The 15,053-nt window shown below is 34.0% G+C and overlaps 1 protein-coding gene across 1 annotated transcript in view; it reads left to right on the plus strand.

Moving 5' to 3' along the window:
- The window catches only part of PTH2R (parathyroid hormone 2 receptor), a 115,917-nt gene extending 101,187 nt beyond the window's left edge, over nucleotides 1–14,730 (plus strand). The window contains exons 10-13 of the mRNA XM_072416824.1: nucleotides 1,320–1,414; nucleotides 4,886–5,024; nucleotides 7,415–7,456; nucleotides 13,363–14,730. Coding sequence (XP_072272925.1) covers nucleotides 1,320–1,414; nucleotides 4,886–5,024; nucleotides 7,415–7,456; nucleotides 13,363–13,764 — 678 coding nt within the window. The 3' untranslated portion in view covers nucleotides 13,765–14,730. The remainder of the gene's footprint in view (nucleotides 1–1,319; nucleotides 1,415–4,885; nucleotides 5,025–7,414; nucleotides 7,457–13,362) is intronic.
- Nucleotides 14,731–15,053: the final 323 nt, after the last annotated feature.

Here is a 15,053-nt window from a genome sequence, read left to right on the forward strand (position 1 = left end):
AAATGAAGTGATTGTGTAAAAAAAGGCTTTAGTTCTTCACATTTTTATGCAAACTTTTGTTTAACCCACTGAATAAAGCTGAAGGTCTGCAGTTCAACTGCATCTGACTTGTTTTATTTAAAATTAATTGGGGTAATGTACAGAACCAAAATTAGAAAAAAAATTGTCTCTGTCCAAATATTTATGGACCTAACTGTAACTCTGGTTGCAGCGGTAAGAGTAGTTAAGTTGTATTTTCATGCCAATTATTTTGACTGGTTACCCATGATAGTGATTTCCTGTAATGATTGGCTACTTTACTCTTTAGTATTTAGTTCAACTTTTCACCTAGCATAGCAGCCAAACATTCAGGAGGTAACTTTCGGAATAATTTCTGCTTGCATAAATAATTCTTCTGCGGTAACACTAACTAACATGACTAATAACTGTACATGTCTGCTGCTGTTAGCCACAATACAAACAATATCAAACTCAGCAAACTTCACAATGTCTGCCCAACTTTCACTTGGGTGATTGATTATTTAAATGCAGCTTAAGGCAGAGGCTCCTGAAGGTATAGGACAGAAGCCTGAGTAATATATAAACCCTGGACAGCACCTACAACATTTTAAGGATCCCTGTGAGACACTCTGTCCTCGGGTTAAGGACATCCGACATACAGACGACTTCTAGATATGAATGTGTGCTTGCTGTGTGCAGAACGAAGGCGTAAAAGGGGGGGAGGGGCCGTTTGCATGAAGAAATTCTTTTGCTAAACACAGCTGAGGTTGTGGGTGATCTTAGGGGGTTAAACTCTTTCTGCAGCCTCTTGTAACATTATTGACCAAGACAAACTCTGCAATTGTTTATTTTTGCATATCAAAGCACAGCTTGCTCCAGAAGTTAATAAATGTCTAGGCTTCAAAAAGATTTTTTTTTTTTTTGCTTTGTTTGTGATAAACTTACAGTGAGGATTTTATACAGTAACTGACACCATGCTGCCTAGTAATATGTTGAGACAAACATCTGTCCTAATTGCATTGATTAAAATAATGTACCTGTTCCGACTTACAAATTTAAGTTAAGAATAAACCTACAGTCCCTATCTTGTATGTAACCTGGGGACTGCCTGTAGTCATTATTAAAGCTGTAAAGTTTTATCTGAGAAAATATTAAGCATTTATTTCAAAGGTTTCTGACTTTTTATCCACCTTATAATATATGGTTTTACTCTTTTATCAGTCTTGTGTACATTAGCTGTGTTAGGTGATTTTTGTTTTATGAAATTTTTCATGTTAGGTTTATGTTTTTAAAAATAGTATTAATTTTTTTTTATTCAGCTGAATTTCATCCTGTTCTTGAACACAGTACGGGTTCTTGCAACAAAAATTTGGGAGTCAAATGCAGTTGGTTATGATGCAAGAAAACAATACAGGTAAATTTTTCACAATTATTTGTACTATGGTATATTTTTACTGGTAAATGACGTTGTAAACATTTTTAGGCTATGGCAACATGCTGTTTAACAATATTCTTCCTGGGATTCTTTAAATAGCACAGCATCTACCATACTCTATACAAATGTATATACAGAATGAACATGAACAAAAGATATACCAGAAAGGGTTGTATCAATAATGATTTTCTCTCTGACAATATCCATCTAGTTAGCTTAGAATATTTAGCATTGAACAAGGCTCTTTTGTCTGGCCAGCTTTAACTAGAATAAAATGTGCAGTTAACAGTATTGGGATAGAGGAAAGACACTTTTATCACAGGATGACTAACAAATGTGCACTTGTTTCTATAATAGATGAATCAGAATGGAGGTGGTAAATTATTTAATTTGATTGTACATTTTACTGAGTTTAGATTTCAGCTATACACAAATCTAATAGTTTTCTGGGTCACATAGCATTTATAAAACTCAGATATGGTTTAAATGTTTATTTGATAGTTTGTAACATTTTTGGTATACAGTACGCTATAAAGCTAGTCACACATTTTTCAGTCTTATTGTACTATATCCATCCAATGTTTGTGGTGTGACACAGCAGGAAATATTTGTGCAGATTTAATGAAATTTCCTTCTGGTAAATTCTATTTGATATAAATAATCATTGTCACACTGTCCATTTACAGCTATTGATTTCACATATGACCTTTTCATTGAAATATTTGGTAAATTGAAATATGATGTTACATGTATGAAAAAGAATTATGTATGTATGCATGTATTATGACATTGGAAAAGAAAACTCATCATTTCTTCTTTTAACCAATTTTTTTACATTTTGATTGAGATTGCTATTTTTATACCTTTGAACTTAATATTAGATCAACGCGCAATCAGGTTTCTACCATGTATGAGTTTAACAACTTTCCTGCTAATAGGAGCATTATAATAACAATGTGTGGGGCTTTACAGAGGTAGGTACACCAGTACTGTAATGATACAGTGGGATTGATTTACTAGAGTATATGCATAGGACGTTTACGTTTAGCATTTTACATAGTTTAGAGAATGAGAAACAGTAAAGCTAGCTTCATTAATCCAATATTTTACAAGCCATAATCCTGTTTTTGTAGTCTCTTCTACTCCTCTAGTAAATCATTGGTGTGTACAGAAATATGTGCACCTGTGACAAGTGACCTAAATATTCTTTTTTTTTTATTGTATTTTTATTTTTAATTACAGTATAAAGAGTAAAATAACACACCACAACAAGATAGATTACAGATGGAAAAAAACAAATACTAATAAAAAATGTAGAAAATCTTAACAAAACAAATACGATAAATTCTGTTTCCTACTACATAATATGTTGTGTATTTAAAAATACCTAATTATTAACAGAATTTACTAGGCTAAACATTCCTATTTATTAAAGGAAGAATAAGACTGACAGCGAGGTACAATTTACTGCCGCCCACTGTCAAATCTGCAAACATTGTTTGTGTAAGAAGTAGTGCTGTAGTAAATAGGTTCTGAGGGTCTTGGAGGATGCGAGCTATTGGCAGTCATGCAGGAATTCTTGTTTCTAAATTTGTCCTAAGTGTTAACTCAGCAATGCTTAATGGGATAGAAGGGCAGCAAAAAGAAGAAGCAATAAGTGTGCATCTCAAGATGCATGTGATTTTTAGAATTCTAAGCGACATGACTTCCTCCTTAATAATAAATAGGATACATCACATTGCAGCATTGGCAGAACTGCTTCCAATCTTACTGAATGTCAGCCTGCCTTGCAAAGGTACCTACTACAGAAACAAGCACTAACAACCATTATTAAAATATCAGGCTGGCAATAGAAATAATAAATCAACTAAGTATTTCCTTTTTAGATAAAACATTCCATCTAATTTATTTTCATTTCATGCACAAACTCAAATAAATTAAAACATTCTGAATAAATAGTAATAATGTAAGCCTATTGGACAGGACTATTTTATTTACCTATTACAAGCTTTAGGATAATTGTAGAAAATGAGAAAAAATGGTGAGACAATATTGGAAATCATGCTAATGTCCTATCATTTATTACTTGCCACACATTATCTGTTTTTTTTTGCTTTTTTTCCCTGTACAGCAATATTCTCTATGTTTCTGCACTTGGGGTATAATTTAAAATTAACTTTCAAAAGCATCAGTAAATCTTCAGGCACAACTCAAGGATTGTCTCATTAGCATTTATTAACTTGTTAACAAGCCATTGCTAATAGGAAATCATAGTTGGCAATGCAACAAATAACGATTTTATGAGATCAATGAAAAAAGTCCCAAGAGGAGACTCTGCATGAATTGATTTCAGGGAAATAGCCTTCTCAGTTCTGCCAGTTATTTCATTCAGGCTGTCAAAGAAGGAATATATGACTTCTTTTTAACTATTTCTACACAACTTTAGATCAGTGTTTCGCAACCGAGTTCCATGGCACCCTAGAGCTATTCCAGAGGTTGCTAGGGATTCCTTGAGTAATGAGCAGTTTGTGACTCCCAGACCATTTCATCTAACACCAAGGATTTTTCTTGCTATCTGTAGGTGTGGTTTTCATTCCATTGGTCAGCAAAGAAGGGGCAATCTTCTCACTGGCCACCATGCAAATCTACTGTAGGCTGTGGATATAGTAGTTATAGCAGAGCATCTAAAAGTTATTCCAAGGGTTATCCCATCTTAAAAAGATTGAGAAAGGCTGCTGTAGAAGCTGATCCAATAACAGGGTAGTAGTATTTATTTAGGAAATGTATTGATTATTTTGTTTAGTGATTAAAATGAAGTTGTGTTTACTTTAATCATTGAATTTTTCTGCAATTAGGTGGCATTTAATGGGCCTGATTTGTTAAAGCTCACCAAGGCTGGAAAGGATACACTTTTATCAGTGAAGCTAGGCGATCCAAAAAATCTGGAATTGATCTGATTCAGAATTGAAAATATTCGCTATCAAATAGTAAATGAGTTTAAGAAATTAATTTCAGGTTTGCTGGATCACCCCGATTTACTGATGAAAGTGTATCCTCTTCAGCCTTGGAGAGCTTTAATAAATCAGGCCCAATGTGTCTGTAGATTTACTGTATTCATTAACCTAAGTGAATTTTCACTAAATAGTAAATTTCAATACCCAATTATGTTTAGCAAAAGAAATGGGATGGAGAAGAGTGATTTACTAAAGAAGCAGAGTTTGCTCACACAGCTAAGTGAATGAATATTCCATTGTATGCAAAGAAGAAATCCCAGTGATTTGCAAAACTTAGAAACATATTTTTTGTTCCAATGTTTTGTTTCAATGCACCTGGAATACATATCGTTAATGTAAACGTAATGTTCTCCTAGGCTTTAGATATATTTGTATACATTTATTAAAATGTTATTTTTTTATGTTAATATTTTGCTGTCTTTATTTACATTTACAGGAAGTTAGCAAAGTCCACTCTTGTACTTATCCTGGTTTTTGGTGTCCACTACATTGTGTTTGTTTGTCTACCACACACATTTACCGGTTTAGCCTGGGAGATCCGGATGCACTTTGAACTATTCTTCAACTCATTTCAGGTACATAAAATACTTCAGTTGTAATCAAGAATAAAAACATGAGCCCATTTAAATATAAAATTTCTTCCAATTAATTGAAACAGTTTTTCAATCTGGTATGTAAAGCATGGCCCACCCCAATGCCCTTTGTCAATACACTGTTGATAGCAGATTGCTTGTTAGGCAGACGTGCCATTGCAAAACATACAAATTATGGAATCCTTATGGTTTTTCACATACAGAATATACTGATATACCAAGAATTGTCTAGCAGTCACTCATCAGATTTATATATGTATTAGGAGTTTACATGTAATTATTGATATAGAAGGCAGAGTAATAGAAAATTAAACAGCACATAAATTAGGAAGTACATGTTCCATGACCTTTTAAAGTCCTCTCTCTGTTGCGGTGAATTAATGAAAACCAAGATTAGGGTAAATTGAATAAACTGTCTGATTTTAGCATAGCAGTAGTGCTTAATGATAGCATTCATAAGAAATGAAATAGTTTAGATTGTAGTCTGGAATTTCCTCTAAACACATGTGGATATATTTGTCAATGTATTTCTAATTTTTGGGGTTTCACCTGATTGTTAAGACCTTTAATGTTGACTGAAAGAAATCGTGTCATATAGGTTGATTGCAAGGCATTCATATCCAGGCATGTAAATCTGATTCCTAAATTTTTTGGAGGATCTGGCAAATACCCAGGTTGGATGAATGTGAATAACAGTGATCTGAATTAAATCAGTGCACTTTACTACAGTGCACTTTACTACAATGTTACCAACCTAAAATTGCCTCATTACATTGACAGTGGGGAACGTGTGGGGCACTATAGGTTGTAACTAATAAATTTAGGAGAACAAGGGCAGAGAACGAGACATATTTGGCCAGTATTACTTTTCATTTTAGAGTTGGGCTATTTGTTAATTGTCAGATATGCATTTGAATATTTGTTATCTCTGAATGTCAGATTATTTTCCAACTGCTAAGGTATCCTACCCCATTTTTATTTATAATAATTACATATCTTGTTAGATTTGTATATTATGTAAATATTTCAGAATACAAGATGGTAGAATATATACTATTACTGTAAAGAAATATTATTGTGTACATGGTCATTAAAGTATTTACTTATTCTTCACGAACAATATTAGCTTTAAAAAAAGCCTGATACCTCTAGCTGCCCTTACTGTGACATAATTGTTCTTCAAATGTCAAAACAGAGACTTTAGACTTTAGTTATTTTATAACAGTTTAGAAATGTATTGTTTATTTGCACTATAGGGCTGGCAAATCACTTAAAAGGTTTTGTTATCCATAGAAAAAAGGGTGAATTTAAAGCTGAATTTTAGCTACAAGATTCAGCTTGTTTAAAAGTGCTTTAACTGCGCTATGAAAATATTTTAATTTGAATAGTCTGGGCACAGGTTCATTTGAAAGATCTTAACTATATCAGTATCCTGTCTGCTAAGACTAAGTCTTAGAATAAGTCTGACTGCATTTGCCTAAGCAATATTTGTTGAAGTTCAGTCACCATTCAAACTGTGTTTTCCCTGTGCACAACAAGAGTTACCTGCTTGTGTTTTCTAGGAGGTAGAGGAATAGGGAGAAATACTTAAAGCGTATCTAAACTCAGTAATTTCAATTTACATAAAAGGGTAGACAACCCTTTTATGTATGGTAAAAATTCTGTTGTTTTATTTTAAGTGCAACACCCCCTAATTCTCGATCGCCTAGAATGAATGGGAGCACAAAGCCTCCTGGGATACCTACGTCACGCAACCTGGGAAGCTCTTGGGTGCTCCTTCTGCGCATGCCTGAACATCTTGGGCATGTGTAGAAAAAGCCTTTTCGTGCAAAGAAAAAAAATTTCCAATCTCACGCATGCCAAGTGAGATCGACAAGCTTTTCATCCCACATTCTGGAAGAAGAGACGAAGATGGCGGCGCTCAGAGTGCTGGCTCTGGGAGGGATGCCGAGACGGATGCTGGGGCAACGCAAGACACTCCCGAATGGATCAGAGTGCCCTGTGGGATTGAAGGTAAGTGAAATTTTTTTTTGAGTTTAATTCCTCTTTAAATTATTAGTCTTCTCATGAGCCATGGGACTGATCCATCAAAGTCACTTCTCATTGACATTTGTCACATCTCAGCCACTCTGACATCAATTAGAATGCAGGTCCTCCTATAAGGAAGGGCATAGTAGTCCAGGCATAAGGTAAGTATTTTGTAAATTTTTTTACCCTTTAGATTAAATGGGCGGTTAGCGCTTTGTTTTTAAGGCTTCGTCAAATGAATAGCAAAGTTTAAATGATGACTGGAGATAATCTTTGTTAAATTTAAACATTGCACTGCTTGTTTATTTTATTTATTTTATTTATAGAGCATTTTTTATTTACAGGGTTTCTTTGTGTCAATAATCTACTGTTACTGCAATGGAGAGGTAAGTCATAATTTAAAATGTAAAAAGAACTGTAATATATTTACATTATTTTAGCATATATTTACTTTTTTTACCTTTTATATGCAATGTCTAATGGCAGAACATTGCTTGATTGGCTGGGGTAATGAGTGGACAGACAAGTGATAATTACTATTATTATTATTACACAATGTTTATATAGCACCAACATAATATACAGTTGTTTACAAAGTCCATAGTCATGCCATTAACTGTCCCTTAAAGGAGCTCACAATCTAATGTCCCTACAATTGTCATATGTCATTATTACAGTCTAAGGTCAAGTTTTTTTAGAAGAAGCCAATTAACCTAACTGCATGTTTTTGGAATGTGGGAGGAAACGCAAGTACCCGAAGGAAAATCCCCCCCCCCCCCCCCCAGACACAGGGAGAACTTGGAAACTCCATGCAGATAGTGTTCTGGCCAAGATTCAAACCTGGGGCCCTAGCTCTGCAAAGACCAGAGTACTATCCTTGGAGCCACCCTGGAAAAGTTTGCTAAGCATTATGATTTGCCACTTTTAATAAGACCGAGTAATTTATGTTAAAATGTTTTCCACTTGATTATCTTATGTGCAAAGTGGCTAGCTTGCTAGAATCATATGTTTTCTGGGACTTCTCTATACATTTTTCTATGGCTAATCTTGCTGTGCAATACATTTGCAGCCTATTGGTCTATGGGTCAAGCAGGTAGGGTTATTTTCTGAACATGCTTTCTGCCTTAAGGTGTCTTAGACTTAGTATATGAACTTTATTCAGTGTCTGGAAAGTCTGGCTGTTACAGCAATGGATTTCCCACGGAACTTGTAAGATCTCATTCCCATCTGAGAACTCATGTTTAATCTGTGAGCATTAAACACAAAACGGCAATCCAAAATGGCAAACACAAAAGTACATTATGTGAAAAAAGGTTAAAAGAGTTTTTTGTGTAAGCTCTTTACTTTTAATATTTACAATGTTCTTACCCTTCTTTTACGTCATAAAAGAAAAAAAAGTAGCCCACAAACTGTTTCAGAGCCCAATTCTACTCACAAATATTTCAATAATGATTAGTTTTGTGAGCTCCCAGCTTCTTTTAGCATCTTATAAATTCCGTATTTTATTCCCCTCTAGCTAATGCCCTTCTATTGCAGATATACTTCAGCAGCCATTAGCTGGCTTTATAATAGCATCAACCCTTAAGCAGAATTTGAAGTTCTGTTGGAATTCCTTTGGGGATGTCTACTAAAAAAAAATATTTGCAGCCAGCATTGACTTTAACTTGCAAACAACCTATGCAAACGTAATCTTGGTTTGGGGGGGAGGGGGATGGGTTGTAAAAAAAATGTGAGGCAAGGAGGGAGAGACTGTGTTGTATGTGGTTCTCGTTAATTTGTAAACTGGGGGATTCATGCATAGAGATTTCTTATTTATGTCTTGCCAACAGCTAATAAACATTTTTATAGCTGTCAAATGTATTTGATTCCCATTGACAGCTCTAGTAATGAAGGATTTTTCCTGAAAGTATCTATAGCTTTGAAACGTTGAAAACAAATAAACTTGATGATAACTCTGTTTAACCTAATGATAACAATAACTATATACAGTTATGTGGAACAAGTAAAGATTATATACTTGTGTAATTGTGTATGAAATTGCCTGCATTCATTCTCATATTCTTAATAAATAAAAATGCAGATTTGTTGGTGATGGTGAAAAAAGTACACACCTACACTGCCATTTCAAATCCAATAATTTAGGACCAGGTGTTCCAGATTAGGTGTCAAATAAAAGCACTTCTTGATAGTATTTTGCAGAATACTTTCATAGGTAAAAAGTTCATAGATGCCCTTCGGTTTGGCAAGGAAAATTTTATTATTAATAAATTATTTGTAGTCAATTATTCCAATCATATGGAAATAAATCTCCAAGTGATACAGATTACAGATGACTGCTAATTTGTCCAACTCAGCACGTTTATCCCAAAATGATCAACCAATGCTTAAATAGTCCCCAAAAACACCACAATTTTATTGCAGGGACTCTTACAACAGTGGTGTAAGTAAATACATTTACAATTAGAAAGAGATTGCCCCAATTTACCCTGCATTGAAAGTGTGCCACCAAAAAGTCTTTGCTGTCCAAAAGAACATTAGACAAACAAACATTAAACATGTAGGCAAAGAATGTGGGTTCTGGAATAATTAACCAAAGACTGATGGTCTAAAGTTGTATGTTCAAAAACAATAGACATGTTTACTACAAAGCAACATTTCAAGAAAAGGACTTTATACTAACATTGAAGCATGGTGGTAAATATTTTATGATTTTTTGGTTACTTGTTTGCTTTATATGCCACTTCAAGGCCTAGGCAGCTTGCAGCTATCAAGTTAGCCATCTATGTAGCATCCTATCAAAGTGTGTTTGGTTAGAGTGTGGTGTCATTCCTCTGGATACTTAGCTTTTCAACACTACATTATTACATCTATTATGATTTTTGTGGACAAAAACAAAACAGAAAACACATTTTGTTGGGGGGTTGTATATGAGAATATTACCTTAATCTGTAGGCACTATTGCAAATCAAATAGCTGAGCCTCATTGCTAATTGCCTTATGGCTCTGCTGGTTTTCTTTTTATGATATAGTTGATCCAACTCTCTACTCTTCTTCTGCTAAACTGCTCTTTTGGACCCCTATTCTGCTGCTTTTTTTTTTAGCTTTTTAGCGATCCTTTTAGACAAATATACATATGCTAGATACATATACAGATATAAAAACTATAAACATATTAAAAAAAGGGCTTCTTTTCTTACTCTCTATGAGGGGGAGCTGAGAAGTTCCTGGCTTTGCCCATATAGAAGAGAGCCAGAGTTATGAAATAACACAATTATTCAACATATTCCCCCCTGAGACTGATGCACTTGGTATAGCGTAGTTGCAGCTTTTTTAGACTGTTCAAGTACAGGTGTATTGTCCTGCAAAAAAAGCATCCCGTTGGTCAACTTTCCAGGACATCATCCTAATTGCCTCCTTCAGCTGGTCCAGGAGGTTAGCATAATACTGTCCAGTGATACTAGAGCCCTGAAGTAGGTAGTCCACCAACCTAATACCTTCTTTGTCCCAGAAAACGGATGCCATGACTGTTTTGGGCGATTTCTGGGTTTGGAACTTCTTCAGCCACGGGGAGCTGCTGTGGCGCCATTCCTTTGACTGTTCCTTGGTTTGAGGATCATAGATGTGGAGACCAGTTTCATCTTCAGTCACTAACTTAGCCAAAAAGTCCTGTGCAGCTTGAAATTGGGACAAAATGGCTTTGGATGCTTCAACTCGTTCTTTCTTCTGATCACTAATCAAACATTTCGGCACCCACTTCGCTGAAAGCTTGCGCATGTCTAGGATAGTGGTGATAACAAACCCAACACGCTCCCATGAGATGTCAAGTATCTGGGCTATCTTTTTTGCAGATATTTGCCGGCCCTCAATAATCGCAGGTTGCCGGGTTAGTTGAGGTTGGGGGGTGCCCACTGCGGGGCTCATCTTCAATCCAGATATTCAGGTTTTGACAGTGCTGTAGGAAGGACAGTGTTTGTGGCATCTCAGTGTGAATGTCCTTTGCTGACTTTCCCTGGAGAAACAAAAACTTCATGACGGTCTCACTAAAAGAATCGCAAAGACCTGATATTTGCACAGTTACATAATAGGATTTTAGGCTATCATATGACCCCACACACATTTTTCTGTTTAATCTGCAAGGGGACAAAGCCAGGAACTTCTTATCACCCCCTTGTATATGGTATTTATTTTTTTGTTAACAAAAATAGTTTTACAATGGAAAGCAAAAGGTATGTTAGTAAATAATGAGGGTACATTTTGATTTAGTACAGTATCAAGGGACATAAGAAATGAACAAAATAGACAAATAAAATATACAAACTTGATTGACCTGGATAAGTTATGTTGTGCTAAAACTGTGCTTAAAATGTAAATTCACATATTAAATTATTGTAGGTAAGCCAGGAAAAGCCAGGAAATGTAAAGCTGAGTATTGAAGATTGCAACACAAACCATCAAAATTATTTTGCATGTAAAGAGACAGAAAAAGTTGAAATAGCAGTGGTGAAATCAAATGACTAGTATCAGTAGGTGCATGGAAATAAGACATCTGTCAGATAATGTGCAATTACAGTACAACTGTATTGTGAATTTTAGGGCAAAACAAGGTATAAGCATAATATTAGTAAAGGAGTACTTAAAGATGTTAAAGCTGGTTTCCTATTAGTTAAGTAGACTTGGATTTTAGGTAGTAAGGAAGGAAAATTGTGACAAGCCTAAATCATAAAATCTAAAGCAGAAATTCTTTTTTTCTTTCTTAAAATGTAACAAAGCAATCCAGCATCTTCAAATGTCCTTACTGATATACAGTGTATTACAGATATATTCACTGATAAATAACATGTAAAAAAAAGTTGATTTTCTTTTATCGTTGCTAGATTAATACACACAGGAAGATACAGTTTTCATGAACTTGATAATAACTTGGATACAGAAAACATTTATTGCTAAACTGGCACTGGAAAACATCACAGTGTGAGGTTAAGACGTTATGAAATGTTTACATTTTCATTCATATTACTAAGATGCCAAATGGGAGCAAGATTTGTAGCTGGATGACTGAGATGAGTTTATTAAGATTTCTTGGTCATACCAGGAGCGTGGAAGTACCAAGCTGTGCTGTATTCAGTCATCCGTTCTTGAGTTTATTCTTACTTCTGATTGGTTATTAGGAAAATGTTAATTTTTCAAAGAAAAGATATATTTTGCTACATTACTGTTTTTTTATCTCTTAATTAAAACAACCCACATGAATTTTTATTAAGTGTAGGAGCTCTTTTTTGAGATTAGGGACAACTATGTTCATATTGGGGATTTAGAGTTAACTAGCTTATTAAAGGCATATTTATGTATGTATTTAAATTTAGATAGCATATTCAATATGAATAGCAAACATTTACTATATTGCAGCTTTACATTCTACGGATGTGGTAGCAGTATTTTCTTTTCTTAATTTTTACCTGGTAACCCTGCATATAAGACATGTCATTCTTTGGGTGGCTACTTTCACTTCCCTAATGTACCTATAGAAGGAGCCATGGTTGCCAATATGGCCAGACTTAAAACATGCCATTCATAGTCAATCTCATTAATATGAAGGCTGGATAGAAAAAGTTTCCTAAAGAAATATAACATTAAAATAATAACTATTTAGTTCCTTAGGAAATAATAATGACTCCACATATCTGCAATATCAACGGGTATTACTAGTATTTGCTGAAAATGTTTGTGCATTTATTATTGCTAGAAATTATCTTTAGTAATTGTTTCTAGTGACAGTAGCAACAAATGACTGCTGTAATTACATTGCAATTTCTATAAAGAAGAAAGGAGGGAGAAAGATGAGATGAAGGTGCTCTGCTGCCTCTTTTTAGTTCTTGTTGGGCATTTAGTGATCTAGATAGTTGAACAATGAAACAATTGTGCAGATTCTAGATTTCCAATCAAGACAATCACAAAACATTAGTCTTGGACAACAAATATTAGCATCTGTGCATATCTTTAGATTGACAAAACAAAAAATTTAGAACTCAAGCAGGTGTAGCTGGTAAAGAAAACAACCAATATGGAATGAATTCTGAAGAAAACTAAAACTCCTAAAATAAGAAATTGTTTAAAAAGGCCCTTAATAAATAATATAAAATTTAAAAAATGAATGTGTCACCAAATCTTAAGTTTAAAAGGACGCAATGTATTACTTTGATTTTGGGTTTAGACATGCTTAAGGACATTTAAAATATATGCTGATATATTTATGCTACTAAAATACATTTTGGTAATTTTCTTACAATGACAGGTGCAGACAGAAATTAAGAAAACATGGACCAGATGGAATCTTGCTTTTGATTGGAAAAGCACAACTCACTGTGGGAACTTCAGGTATGGCTCTGTCTTAACGAATATGACTCATAGCACTAGCAGCCAATCCCATATGGTAACAAGCTCACGTATGGTGTTGATCTCCAGCAAAGTCAGTCGAAGTGTCAGCAAACAAGCTGATGGACATATGAATTTGCCAGGATATGTTAGAAGTAATTCAGATCAAGATTGTTTACCACAGTGGATCCAGGAAGAAGCCAATGAAGAGGAAGAAAAGCAAGTCGATGATATATCTTTAAAAGAAACATTAAGACCACGGAGGCAAATGAGTACAGAAGCAGAAGTAACCAATAGAAATGAAATAGAAGAAACACTGTAATGAATGGGCACTAAGGACAACAAACAAAAACGGGTAGAAGATATATTTTTTATAACAGGAGAATGTGCTTTGTGGAAATCTTTTCAGGTTGGTTCTGCAAGGGAGATGTTAAGAATGTCCTAATGATCTTAAGCACAATTAAAGTAAAACAATTTATTGTTCATCTTTGTCTATCGTGGCAAAGACAAAAAGTTGACACTTGTACCTGTAACATAATTGTTTGCTAAAGATAATCAATTGATGCTGTAAACCATAACAAATTATATTAAAAATATATATATAGAGAAAACTACCTAATTATTTAAATGCTGATTTGAAAAAAACATATGATTATTTTCAGTTGTTTAAATATTTTATTTTAGTTTATTATTTTTTATATAAATAATTTAAAATTGAACTCCAGGTAGATATTAAATACACAAATAATGCGGCTTTGTATATACCAATACACCTTTATAATACATTTTCTTTTGTAAAATATGAACAAAGAAATGTGCAGATTGATCTTCTGTTTCTGCTTATTCGATGCAGCAGTGAAAAATCAAATCTCATTCTATACCAGAATTCACTGTGAAAAGTTGTAAATTGGAGGGTCAAAAATAAAGGTCTATTGGTAGGTACAACCACTCCCTTATAATATTTGTGTATTTAGCCGTTATATGTTTAGCTGCCTGAAGTATAGATAGAACAATTTATATAATATTCATCTTAAGATGAATAGTTCATGGCTTTGAGAAATATTTCCTAATTAGATAACTTCTCAGGATAAAAATAAACAGAGAACAATACTAAACAGGAGCTAATGAAAAGTACCATATATACTCAAATATAAATCTGAATATAAACATTTTTAAAATATAAACATTTTTAAGGGCACAAAATGCAGCTGTTACTGCTAACGTTCAAAGCGCTAATCAATTGAAATGCCAATATAATTAATGTAAATAAATATATCCATGGTGTGTTATTTCTAAAATATTTATGTAAAAGGGTTAAAAAGTCACATGAGCACAGTCTATTTTATCCATTCTTTTTTTTTTTAATTGCTTTCAAATGAGTGCATTATTGTTAATCCCTAATTAAAATTTGTTAAAAGCAACTTGTCTGACAATTCTCATCTGTCAAACCAGAGACAGATGCAGTTCTATGACATGCCACTGGTTGTAATAAGTCTATAAACCGAGATTCTGTTTCTAATGACGTTTTGAAGATCTTGGTTTAAACTGAAGTATATATGGTAATCTAATCTGCTCCTCATGTTTTTATGGTGGGTAGTAGAAATATGCCCC

Source organism: Pyxicephalus adspersus, chromosome 7 (assembly GCF_032062135.1).
Source record: "Pyxicephalus adspersus chromosome 7, UCB_Pads_2.0, whole genome shotgun sequence".
In the NCBI taxonomy this organism is placed as follows: Eukaryota; Metazoa; Chordata; class Amphibia; order Anura; family Pyxicephalidae; genus Pyxicephalus; species Pyxicephalus adspersus.